Raw genomic sequence first — 13,146 nt, forward strand, 5'->3', positions numbered from 1 at the left:
TACGAACTCACAGAGACTTTACAGCGTGCACAGGGCCTGCACAGGTTCAAGCCAGACGAGGTTCCAGCACCGAGAGGACAGAAGTAGACTTGAGCTTCCATCCCTGACCAAGAAGCTATCTCCAATTGACGAACTACTTGCAAAAAAAAAAATTGGTTTTCTCCAGTGGAGTCTCATTGGATATATTACCCATACTTAAGCGTAGGTAGTCCCCATACTCAGCAGTAGATGGCCAACAAACAAAACAGAATAACTCAATGGTATTTTTTGTCTCATATTGCTTTGGGCATTTTTGTCTTACTGTTTTTTTGCTTGTATATTATGGTTTCCAATATTTTGTTTTATGTGTTGGTATGTGTTTCTTCTTTAGAAAAAATTCTGTTTTTTTGTTTGCCTGTTTGTTTTTTAAAGAGAAAGAAGAAGAAAGGAAAGAAAGTGTAGAGTTGGGAGGATGAGGGAGTTGGGGAGGATCTGGGAGGGACAAAGGAAATTATGATCAGAATATATTATATGAAAAATTATTTTTAATAAGATATATTTTGTAGAAAGAGTTCAGTCTCAAACTTATCAGCTGCAACTTGTTACAAGTCACTAAATATCGTATGCAGTTGTGAAGAGTTACACACACATTCCCTAAGATTCACGTATTCATTTCTCATCTCTTCATTAAGAACTGAATTTATAGCAGACAGTATTGTAACTTCTATACTGAAGGGAAAATGTAGCTTTAGTCTTAAAATAATATTTTGGCAAGATGAGGATTTGGAGGAAAGGGGTGAGAAGCAGTGAGGAAATGGTTAGCTGACATGGTTGTAAGAGTTTCATCTTGACACAGAATGCTATACAGAAAAGCAGGCTATAGACTAAGGCTGTTTATACAGTGAAAAATCTGTCTCAGTAGGAGAATTACAAATGAGAAGGTAAGCACTGAAGTACCCAGTGAATCTGGGGGAAGAATCAACAAAAGTCTATGTAGCTGGGAAAAAAGAAGGAAAAGAAGAAATAAAGGAAAGGTATAGTAACAGCCCACATAGTTGCCCTCCTTAGAGGGAAAAGCCCCAGTCCTCACACAGCCTAGCATGTGGGAGGCACAGTTTAGTCCCTTGATGTCACTGTTGAGCTGCTGGAAAACCACATGGAAGCTTGCTCTGTCTCCTGACTTCTAATTATGTGAAACTATTTCCTTATTTTTAAGTTACTTTGACTTTTGTGACTTGTGGAAAACATCCTGATAGGTACATGCCATTCCTTGGGATAGAAAAGTGAGGTTCAAAGAATCATAAACCTAAGAGGTCAGAAAGTTCCAAGGAGAAAACCACAGTAAGAATTTGTAATTTAGCCGATAGGAAAATGTTGGAATTAGCCAGTTTAGCAGAATAAAAGGAGCCCATTCCTAAATTATCTATGCTTGATTCATACTTTAGAGTTTCCCAAGGACATAAAGTGGCACCACCAGATGAGGCAGCATGAACTAAGAAAGGGAAGCCCTGTTGAAAACAGTCCCGAAGTGGCTTAATCTCCACATTCATTGCTTCCATCCAAGGTACCAGGCACTTGCCTCTCGTCCATCTTCATAGAAGAGTAAAGACTACTTTCTGAATGAACAGAGGGCCTCTGGCCTGGCAAGATGGGAGTGCTTACAGACAAAATACATAGGCCCCGTCCTTCTTCACTTGCATAGTTGAACTTTATTTTGATAAGGAGATGAGGAAGATTTTTGGTAGGAACCTGCCCAGCCTTGGCAGAAGGCTCTGCAGCTCTAGCAACAGAGAATCATTGGAATATTATGAGCAAAATTCTTGTCAAGACCCTCTGGAGGTTTGGGATCAAATCAGCATGTATTTCTAATGGCTTTATTTTTAAAACACAAGTAAACAAATCAAGACTCCGGTGACTGAGGAAAGCCTCCCATGTGAACACAAGCAGATATGTGTATGCAGATGTGGGGTACATGGAGGAAGAATGGCTCAAGGTGAACCCCCTCATACCCTCAAATGGACAAGAGGGCCACTTTCATGAGAAAGGCCAAAGCTCCATCACCTGGGACATTCAGTTTGACAGAAAGGGCTCATGAAACTTAGAAACAAGAAAATAAGCCAGAATGATGAGAGTAAAGTAAAGCATAAGAAGAAGAAACATTGATGACCTTTCCAGTAGAGCTAGCCTCTAGCTAACACACTTTGCAGACATGGCTAAGAGAGAAGATATGGTGAAAGAAAATGACAGGATAAAGAAATCGCTGTGATACGACGTGTGAATTCTGGTTTTGAAAATACTTGCCTGTGCCTGACTGCGCAGACGTGTATTCACAGCTGGAACACTGGCAACAAGGATCCTGCACAGACTACAGCGGCACTGACAAGCAGACATTCCCGGGAAGACAGAATTGCCGCAGCCTTCTCAAGAGCAGTGCTGCAGCTGCAGGCTTAACGCTTACAGTGCTTTTTTGCACACTGGTTCTCAACCTTCCTAACGCTGCCGCCCTTTAGTACAGTCCCTGATGTTGGGGTGACCCCCACAACCCTAACATTATTAGTTACTTCGTAACTAATTTTGCTACTGTTATCAATTACAATGTAAATATGTTTTGTGATGGAGTTAGGTTACTGTTGTAACGACGCCAAAAAAGAGTCACAGCCCACAGGTTGAGAACCACTGTATTAGAAGGTGAATCTTAGCTGCAAGAAGCTGGAAGCTTGTCCTTGAAGGACATCCTGTCTGTGGTTCCTCCTTCTTCCTGGCTACCATGAAGTGTGAAGAGTCAGTAAAATACCTCGTGATGAGGTGACCTTAGGAAGAAGCAGGCATTGAGGCCAGTCCAAGTAAATGTTTGACACTGAGCTTTGTGCACACTTCATTCTGATAAGGATAAGACTTAAAATTCCCTGAAAAGCAATAGTGTGGAAAAGCTGATGCACTGTGTTATTCTGAATGCAGGTACTGTGTTTCACTGAATGTAATTAGGGTAAATTGGTGGCAGAAGACAGAATGAATAAGGGAGGGCTACTTAGGATATCATCTTGTTCCAGGCTGTACTTGCCATTTCTATGATAAAGCCAAAGCGTTGCAATTTTCCTTTTTTCTCTCCCCTTTCCTAACTCAAACAGGAAGTACTCCCAAGCTTTTACTCTGTAGTCATGATATAAAGGCCCAGGTGATTGGGTTGACTTCTTCCTGCTGTTCTGGGTTCATCAGGGCTCCAGGGATAGACCTGACTGCTGAAGGGGTCTCTAACATTATTACCTTTTTTACTTTACTTGTTATTCTGGCCTTTTTTTTTTTTTTTTAATTTCTAAGTTTCAATGAAGAAAAGACAGACACCACAGAAAGAAGTTGGATTTGGCTGGACTGGCCTCTCTGATGGGGAAACCAATGTAAACCAAAACCCCCGTATGTTTATTACATTGAGTTGAGTAGGGAGGTGAAGTTATTGTGTATAGTTGAACAAGGAGGCAGGTTTAGTTAATCTGAGTAGGAGCTGTCTCTGCAGTGGAGCAGTCTTCAGGTTGTAAATAATCCTGGGAGAGAAAGCTATGGTGGACAGTTTCTGCACTCACAATAAACTTTTGCACTTGGACCAGGAAGATTGGCCTTGCCATTTGTTTTCCCATGGGTCTGAAGCTTTGCTGTCCTTGACATGGCTCTGCCTATCTGAGCAACACACAGTCACTCAAGACTTCATTCATTCAGGGCCTTCTCTGTTCCCCAAACTTCTGTGACAGAATTATTTATTTTTGAGAATTACATACATGAGCATTTCATCTACTGGCCCTTTATATCTCCAATTCCTCCATCCTCCCAAGCTCATGATCTTTTAAATTATTATTGTTACATGTAAATAGACATTCACAAATGTATATATAACCTACTGGGTGCGCGTTGTTTCCTTGTATATACATGCATCCAGGGCTAACCTTTACTGGAAGGGTTCCTGTTGGCCTATCCTGTGAATTGCTTTGCTTTTTAAACTAGGGCGTCAAGTTCATTTGTTTATCACCAATGAATTCTTTTTTTTTAAATGTATAATATTTTATTTTTATTAATGACAGTTTATTCCCTTTGTATCCCAATGAATTCTTAACTGATAGAGATTAAACCTCAAATACGATTTAGCTAGGTAATGATTACAGTGAAACACACACATATTCGTGGCAAATAAAAACCAAAAGGAAGCAAAACTTAAAACTTCTCAAAACATACTTTAAATTGCAGAACATTTAAGAAAGTGGTCATAATGAAATGATAAAATATATGTTGTATAAGAAAAAAAATAACAATCTTGGAGATATAATAAGGGAGACCCTCAGCAGCTAAATACACATTCACAATGAAAATAATCCCTTAATAATGGAGGAAGCCTAATCTGGGACTTTTCTATCTGGGGATTTCAACTTATCTGTTTCAGAATTTAAATATATCAAGCAGAAAGAATAGGAAGATACTATACACAGACCATTGGAGAAAAAGCAGAAAGTAGAAATAGAGGAAAGCCACACGAGAAACATGAGGCGTGTTGCATGCAGGAAAATGTGCGTTTAAGTAGCCCATTACTTTGGCAAAAACTCAATATTTGGCCACATCCAGTGCTAATGATATATAAATGGGAATTTTCAAGAGCTATTGATAGCACTTAAAACCATTACAATAATTTGAATTATTATAGTACATAAAAACATTTGGGCAATGGAAACTTTACAAAGCTCTTAAATCTGTAATGGGCCACCATTCTGAGGTTTGGAAGTCTGTCTCACAGAAATAATAGAAGCAAATGAACTGCCTACATTAATATTTGCTAGAATATTGACAAATGCAGTACTGCTGAGGGGAGTTGAGGTACATCCAGATTGTGGTATGTACACTCCACTGTTAGGAAATAGCTATTGACAGGCAACAGCAAACAGTCAACTAATATTTTGGGTTTGATATTTGTATAAGAATTTACATGAGTGAGAAAACTCATATGTAAGAAAGAGTTAGATATGAAAGTGAAGAAAGCTGTGGAAGCAGCAGTCACACTGGTGATACTTGTCATCTAAGGGAGGCACATTGGAGATTAGAGTATCTTCACTGATTGTACTTGCTCTGGTAAGCACATGAGAAAAGATTAATGTGTAGAGAAGGAAGGACATTTTCCTAAGAAATGTCTTCGGTCATCAAGAGCTTGGGTCCTCTCAACCAGTGGTTCTCAACTTTCCTAATACTGTGACCCTTTAATACAGTTCCTCATGTTGTGACCTCCAGCCAGAAAATAATTTTCATTCCTACTTCATAACTAATTTCGCTAGTTGTGAATCATAATGTAAATATCTGATACATGAGATATCTGATATGCAACCCATATGAAAAAGCCGTTTAAACCCTCTGAGGGTTTGTGACCCACAGGTTGAGAATCACCGTTCTAAGTAGTGTGCTATTACACGACTCCAAGCAGTGTTCGTTCTTCCCAGCTACCAGTGAGTTCAGAATGATTTGTATTTTAACCTGTGGTCTGCCTGTTCTCTATCATTAAGGCTTCCATTGCTACACTTAAAAATACTTTTGCTTTGATAGGGCTGTCTTCATCAGTGGAATACAACATAATGGAACTGGAGAAAGAACTTGAGAAAGTAAAGACCCTTAAGACAAAATTAGGTATTGTACTTTTTTTTTCTTGATTTATTTGTTGATCTTGGTTAATTATTAAGACTGTAAAATAGTCTTAAAATATTTGAAAATTTGTGAAAACTTAGTTTATGTTAAAAACTTCCTGTGTTTAGAGTCAGTGACTAGTCTTTCTTTTGGGAGAGGGTAAGTATATATTTTCTGAAATTTTTAAGAAAATATCAACTCTTTTAATATGTATGAATGTTTTGTCTGCATGTCTTTCTATGTATCTTCTAGAACTGGAGTTAACTATGGTTGTGAACCATCTTGTGTGTTGGCGGGGGAGGGGGATAGGGAATAAACCTGGGTCCTTTGGAAGAGCAAAAAATGCTCTAAGCCACTGAGCCATCTCCCCAGTCCCTGGTGTTACTTTTCAAATATACTAATATTCAAAGATTTGAGGGTTTTGTGGAGTTGATTTTTCCTGGATGTGGGTGCACACATGCCTCTCAGCTTGTGGGAAAGTCGGAGACCAACCTGCGGGAATATGTTCTTTCCTTCCACCATATGGCCTTTGTCAGGTGGTAGCAGATACCCTTCGTCACTGTGTCATCTTGTTAGTCCCACTTGCATTGTTTTTGCCTTGAATTACTCTCCTGATTTCTCTTTATGACAATGGACTACAACTGAAATGAACCCCCTTTTCCCCAGGTTACTTTGGTCATAATGTTGTATACCATAGCAATTGGAAGCCCTAAGTAAGACAAGAGCACTTCTAATATCTTTGTCTGTGAATTCTGACATCTTGGTTAGCTCTTAAAAAACAAACAAACAAAAAAAAAGATTTATTATTTATACAGTATTCTGCCTGCACACCAGCAGAGGGCACCAGATCTCATTATAGATGTTTATGAGCCACCATGTGGTTGCTGGGAATTGAACTCAGGATCTTTGGAAGAACAGCCAGTGCTCTAAACTTGTCTTGAGCCATGACTGTTTCATATCTGAGCTGAATTCCCGAGTTAAATACCTTTGCAGACTTTTAGTGTTCTTTCTTTGCCCTGAAGTCTTGTCTCTGAAGACTTACTAGTTAGTCTTCTCAGACTCACATTTCATGTTTTCATGGTAGAACGAAAAAAAAAAAAGTTCATGGCTGAACTTTTCTTGGTTCCCTCTCCCAGCAGTATGATCTGAAAATTTCCAAGGTGCTAAGCTGGGTTATTTAGGTTCTTATTGTTCTGTTTCCCAAGGCCATTGTACTTCCCATGATCAGAAGTCCAGGGTCCTACACATTGTGTGTATGTTTATGTGTATGTGTGTGTGTTTGCATGCGCACACACATGTGCATGGCTGCCTACTTGCCTACCTTTTCTTCTTTGTTCGCTTTCTTTTGTGGCTCTGGTCTGATGATTTCATCATTTGGAAAATTGTTGGTCATTATCTTCTAAGATGTTTTTATGTGTCCCATTTTTTCTTCTTCTTTGGATTCTGGTTAAACACACACTAGATTTCCCCCATTCTTTTATCATTCTTTTCTGTGCACTTGCACCTCATGCTGTCTTCTAGTCTGTCCCTCACTTTAGTGTCTGAGCAATAACTGTTGTTTATACTTTTTATTGAAGTTTTATTTTCATTACAGTACTTTTTAGCTCTATGATTTTTATTTGGTTATTTTTATTGGTTCAGATTTATTTTTGAGTTTTGTTGTTTTGTCACTTAATGAACTATCAATTAAAGCTTCTTTCTATTAAGCAGTATGTGGACCAAGTGAGGTTCTGTTTCTGTTGTCTCTCTCTCTCTTTCTTTTTTCTTTGCCTCCTGGCAATGTCTGACTGACTTCTGGATATTTATTACACAAAATTGTAGAAATTGTAGGACATTTACATCTTTTGAGTAGGCTGTTAGAGTGGCTATATACTGTCTGACTGTCTGTATTCTTAGGGTATTGCTTTTTATTGGTCCTGAGGGAATTGGTCCTATGGGTGTTTTGATTCTGCCTCCTAGTGAACTGTAGGTTGGGCCTGGCAGCTTTGATCTAGGCCTCTCAGGCACATCTCTCCATTCCTTCCTGTAGCTTTTCTATTACTGAGGTCTTGAGGGGGAAGGAATCAACATGGCAGGCTTACTTCTTTGTTTCTTTTTTTCTGGGATTTTGCCCTCTCAGGTTTCTAGCTGCTTTGGTAGCTCCAGCCTCCTTCTTTTGGTCTCTTTGGCTTTGTTGGTTTCCTGAGAGTTTTGCCTTAGTATTGCTGCTTTTGCCTCTTTTGGAAAAATAAAGGGAAAAAAAATCCTGTGTTTGTGTATGTATGTATGTATGTATGTATGTACACCTACTTGACTGTATGTGTGCCACATGTGTGCAGGTACTCATAGAACCCCTGGAGCTTGAGTTTCAGGTAGTTGTGAGCCACACAATGTGGGTGCTAGGACTAACCCCAGGTCCTCTGGATGAGGAACAGGTGCTCTTAACTGCTGAGCCACTCCAGGCCCTTGCTATTGTCTCTTTCACTTGATTTCTTAGACTCGTGGGCCCATGCCAACCCCATATTGAAAAATCCCTTGCTGGGAGAGGATGCCCACAGGAAGGACTCACCTCCATCACCTCACAGTGTTACGCTCTTGCTTTCCTTAACTTGTTGCTCTAATACATCTAAAAACGGTTTTGAAGTTTAATTCTTCCCCAGTGTTCATAGCCCAGGGAACGTATGATATAAAGTAGTTTGTGTCATCTAGAAAGGGAAGTATACACACACACACACACACACACACACACACACACACTTAGGAAAACAAAGTATTCAGCCCTGGACTTGAGATTAGAAGGAATTATTATTATTCACACACTTTTATCCACTCAAGTATCTGCCTGTATCAGTATATTCATGTGTATCAAGTACATATTGTCACCCTAAAAGTGATCTATTTATTAACAATAGATTTCCTTGAAAGCAAAATTGTCTTTACCAAACTGAAATTTAAGCCTCATAGGATTGAGCTTTTAATTTAGTAAGCTGATTTTACATGGATTTTTTTGTAGTTTGTAGAAGATAATTATAAACAGTTTATCTAAAATTATGTTTTCTAGAAATCAAAAAATAATGTATACTGTTTGCATTATAATGAGATGTGATGAAAATATGAACCTAGAGGGAACTTTTGGGAATTGCTGAAAATTTTATTTTGTTTTTCTTTCTAATAGAGAGGCGAAAAAAGGCTTCAGCATGGGAGAGAAATTTGGTGTATCCTGCTGTTATGGTTCTACTTCTTATTGAAACAGTAAGAAGTTATTTGCTGGCTTGAATAAAGTTTATTGTCTTTAGTGTTTTCTTTTGCCCAGCCATTCTCAGTAAATTGGGTTTCTATTAACAGAATCATAGTGTGTCTGTGTCTCAATTTGTAAAAATTCAGCAGAGCAAAAATGGAAATGAATGGCAATTAGATAAGTCCTCAAGGTTGTACTTTCTCATGCAGCAGCAACTACAGGTTTTACTTGAGGAGAATTAAGAAAACAAAGTATGGTTGCTGCTCAAAAAGCTGAAGGGGTCAGATTCCTTTCTAAGATGAGCTCTGGTAAAGTTCACCTTAGTAGAGTCTGAGAAGTCTGCATAGTAAATCCATCTGTATTGTTACCTTCTGTCTTAAGCCTTGAAATTAAAAATTTACGGAATGTTTGGAATTTGTCTTGGAGTTCTTGTATATAGTGCTGAGTATATACCCATCACAATACTGTCCCCAATCTGAAAGACACGTGTGACATGTCTTGGAACTGAAATCTGACAAACTCCCTTTCTGTTGCAGTCCATTTCAGTCCTCTTGGTGGCGTGTAACATTCTTTGTCTGCTGGTTGATGAGACTGCAATGCCAAAGGGAACAAGGGTAAAGTTAAATGCATTCAAAAGTCTTTCTAGATGTGTGTCTTAAAATGTTGTGTAAGTACATGGAAGTGCCTTCTTGGATGTAAACATTTCAAGCCCTGTAAATTTCTCTGAATAAAGGGCTTTCCACAGACATGTTCATAAACATCTATCTATCTATCTATCTATCTATCTATCTATCTATCTATCTATCATATACACACACACATACATACACACATATGTACATGTTTTGGTTTCTAGAGTATTTTTTCAAGTATCTGAGTTATTTATAGACTTCAATATCAGACTTGATGTGGATTTTCAATTTTTTATTTGTAATTCTTAAAAGAAAAATGCATGTCCTAAAATAGTGATGTATAAAGACTAGATCAGCTAAACTTAGGAAATTTGTCATATGTTAGAAAAAGTGGAGGGAATTGTGTGTCAGTATATCACACATCTTTTGAAACTCGATTAAAATGTAGGTTAATGGAGGATAGTCCAGTTGTACTTTTCTCATGAGCTAATTTTTATCTGATCTAAAGATTGATGATTCCAGTGGTCGTGGTGGCACATGCATAGAATCCTAGCATCTATGAGGCTGAATATTGTGAGTTGGAGTTCAAGCCTGCCTGAGCCACACATTAAGACTGTCTCAAAAATAATCCCAAATAAAAAAAAAAGTTGATGATTTTATTAGACTCTAGCAGTTATACTATTTTAAGTATATATTCTATCAGGAAGATATCTATTATTAAATATTTAGAGTTGACATACTGTCTTTTGTCATTCTTTTGCTCAGCCTCCTGAGTGCTGAGCTTACACATTTGTGTTACTATATTTACCTTGTAACACTTTTTCTAGCTGTCCATAAAGTTTGGAAACAGCCCATTTCTGCTGCTGCTGGTGTGTGTGTGTGTGTGTGTGTGTGTGTGTGTGTGTGTGTGTACACGTGCACGCGTGCGCGAGAAGGTGTGCCTATGGACATACACACATGTACACACACATGTGCATGTGTGTTTATGCTTTGGGACAGGATCTCATGTAGCTTGGCCTGGGCTCAAACTCCTTATGAAGCCAAAGAAGGTCTTGAACATCTGATCCTCCTGCTTCTACCTCCTGAGTCCTGGGATTATAAGTGTGGACCACCAGACCTGCAGCTTTTGAATATATAAAGTGGTATTGATTTACATTTTGAAGTTAATTTTGTTTTCCTAAGTCAGCAGCTTTTCCAGTCCTCATAGTGGTGACTTTAAAACCCTCCTGAGTTACTATGTCACTTTTCATTCTACGCCAGATGTTGCCATTTTTTTCTCTTACAAAAAAAGTCAGTCCCTGTCTTAATGCCTTTCCTTTCCTCTGAGATGAAAATATAGCCTTCAGCCATTTTCTTGACATTCCTAACCATTATCATGGCTGGGGCCTCCTACCACCTTTTATCACACTTGTTTTACTGGGCAGCTCTCAGTGGGGTGCCTTCTGCACTGAGCACTCCTCTTTGTGTAGCCTTGGCTTTGTCTGTTTCTTATGTCACAATCCCCAAGCAGGAAGTTGCTTTTGTAACTTCCGTTGACTCTCACTCCATTTTAATGTAGCAGAGGAGCAGGGTAATTTTGTGCCACCCCCTCACTGCACTGTACAGAGACTTAGATGAAATAAGTATATATGATGTACATAGTATCTGTTGTTTTTTAGTTTATTAGGCTGATTATGTTTTGCTTTATCTCTGCTGTTGTAATTTAAGATGACCAGGGGATTAGTGATGTGTATTCAGAGATTATCTTTTAATCTCTAGCTGGAAGATATCAATATTGTTACTACTTTAGTGGGGAGTGATGTTTGCTATCAATAATTAGTACCTTAACATTGTTTTCTGTTTTGTCTAAGTTCTTGGTAAAGGTAGGTCTTGAGATTGGGATAATATGTATGAAAATTTATGTACTCTTTTCTATTTTGTTAAAATTAATTTTTTAAAAAAAGGTATTACCAGTCACACTTTTTGGTTTTTCAAGACAAGGTTTTTCTGTGTAGCCTTGGCTTCCCTAGACTTGCTTTGTAGACCAGGCTGGACTTGAATTCACAGCAGTCACCTTCCTCTGCTTCCCTGAGTGCTAGGATTAAAGGCATGCACCACCACACCCAGCTCCAGTCACACTTTTGTAATTGAATTATCAAGGAAAATTTGGGAAAAGAAAATTTGATATACATTGCTTCATTTGTAAGTATATCTTAAATTTGGCAGGCTTTATAACTTAATTTTTGTATGTTTCTTCTGCCTTGATTATTTATTACTCTAGTGAAGAAACAAAAATAAGACCAAAAAATATCTCCCCAGAGTAGAACTGGCCCTCAGTCCTGGGCCCCAGGATGTGAGCTTGGGAGAGCTGGTCCTTCCCCTAGCCTGAGCAGTGTGGGAGAGCTGGTATTGAGGGCTTGAGAGCATGAGAACAGGTGGGCTGGTACCACCCTTTGACAGCTGCAGAACTCATGAGAGTGGGTCCTGCACCTTGCCTGGGCAGCACAATAGAGCTGGTCCTGGTGGGATAGGTATGGGAGAGTGGTGAGCTGGCCTCGCTCCTTGCCTAGGCACTGCAGGAGAGCTGTTAGGCTGACTTACTCAGCTACTACCCAGGTCCAGATCCAGAGCTTTGAGTTGGCCCACCCCAACATCTACCCCAGCTATGATCCACTGGAGCACGGGAAGGGTTTGGTCCTGCAGATCCAAAGCTGCAGGATCTCCTTGACACAGGGCAAAAACAGGATATCCTAGAGGAGTCCCGGTGAGGAGTGACAGTGTAGCAGAAGCCAGAAGCCTAGGGACTCATTGCAGTGAACATTTGCAAGTAAAGATCTGTGGACAAAAGGTTATATACTGTGGAGCATACTGTGACATACTATGGCTTCCATAGTGACATTTTTGGGAGGGGGGTAGATTTGGGGAGTAGGATTGGGGGGCATGTTGTGAAATTCACAAAGAATCAGTAAAAAGTTTTTTTATAGTAAAGAATTAAAAAATAAAATAAAAGTTAAAAAATAAAGAAAACCGCCCAGAACATTCAAGATGTTTTTCTCAGAGAGCAGATTGTTCTATTTTATAGCAGTAATCATAATGGTATCATTTTGACAAATGACTTAAAAGTACATCTGAGGCAAACCAAGTTATTTTTGAACCTGTTAAAATTATTAACATGCGGGTGAGTTTCTGATGAAGTCTTTGGGGGATTCTTCTTATCTTAAGGTGTTAAATGTTACTAATTCAGTTGTCTTGTGTAATGGTAACTTTGGATTCTGAGGAGTGTCTTCCCTGCAGGGGCCTGGGATAGGAAGCGCCTCTCTCTCCACTTTTGGCTTTGTGGGAGCTGCACTTGAAATCATTCTGATTTTGTATCCTTTCTTCAGCTGAAAGTTATGTCTGTTAACAATTTTTTGTCTAGTCCTGGTAATTTACTAAGTAATTACATTGGTAATTTACTAAGAAACTTACCTAGAAAAAAAAACCAACAAAAAAAAACCAAAAAAAACCCAAAAAAACAAAACAAACAACAACAACAAAAAACAAACAAACAAACAAACAAAAAAACCCAAAAACAAGCCAGACCTCTTCAAGCCTCTGGCTTTTTATTTTGTTTTGATTTTTCTGTGGGCTTTAGACTTTAGACTTTGGGAAATGTGTCTTCTCTTGGAGAATTTTTCCTTCATTCACAAA

The 13,146-nt window shown here is 38.8% G+C and overlaps 1 protein-coding gene across 3 annotated transcripts in view; it reads left to right on the forward strand.

The window, feature by feature from the left end:
- Lmbr1 (limb development membrane protein 1) overlaps nt 1–13,146 on the forward strand; it is a 130,158-nt gene that overhangs the window by 95,476 nt on the left and 21,536 nt on the right. For all 3 annotated transcript variants that reach the window (XM_060374160.1, XM_060374161.1, XM_060374162.1), the window contains 4 exons: nt 5,551–5,631; nt 8,783–8,859; nt 9,382–9,459; nt 12,751–12,824. In XM_060374160.1, the coding sequence (XP_060230143.1) occupies nt 5,551–5,631; nt 8,783–8,859; nt 9,382–9,459; nt 12,751–12,824 (310 nt within the window). The remainder of the gene's footprint in view (nt 1–5,550; nt 5,632–8,782; nt 8,860–9,381; nt 9,460–12,750; nt 12,825–13,146) is intronic.

This window comes from Meriones unguiculatus, chromosome 21, assembly GCF_030254825.1.
Source record: "Meriones unguiculatus strain TT.TT164.6M chromosome 21, Bangor_MerUng_6.1, whole genome shotgun sequence".
Taxonomy (NCBI): domain Eukaryota; kingdom Metazoa; phylum Chordata; class Mammalia; order Rodentia; family Muridae; genus Meriones; species Meriones unguiculatus.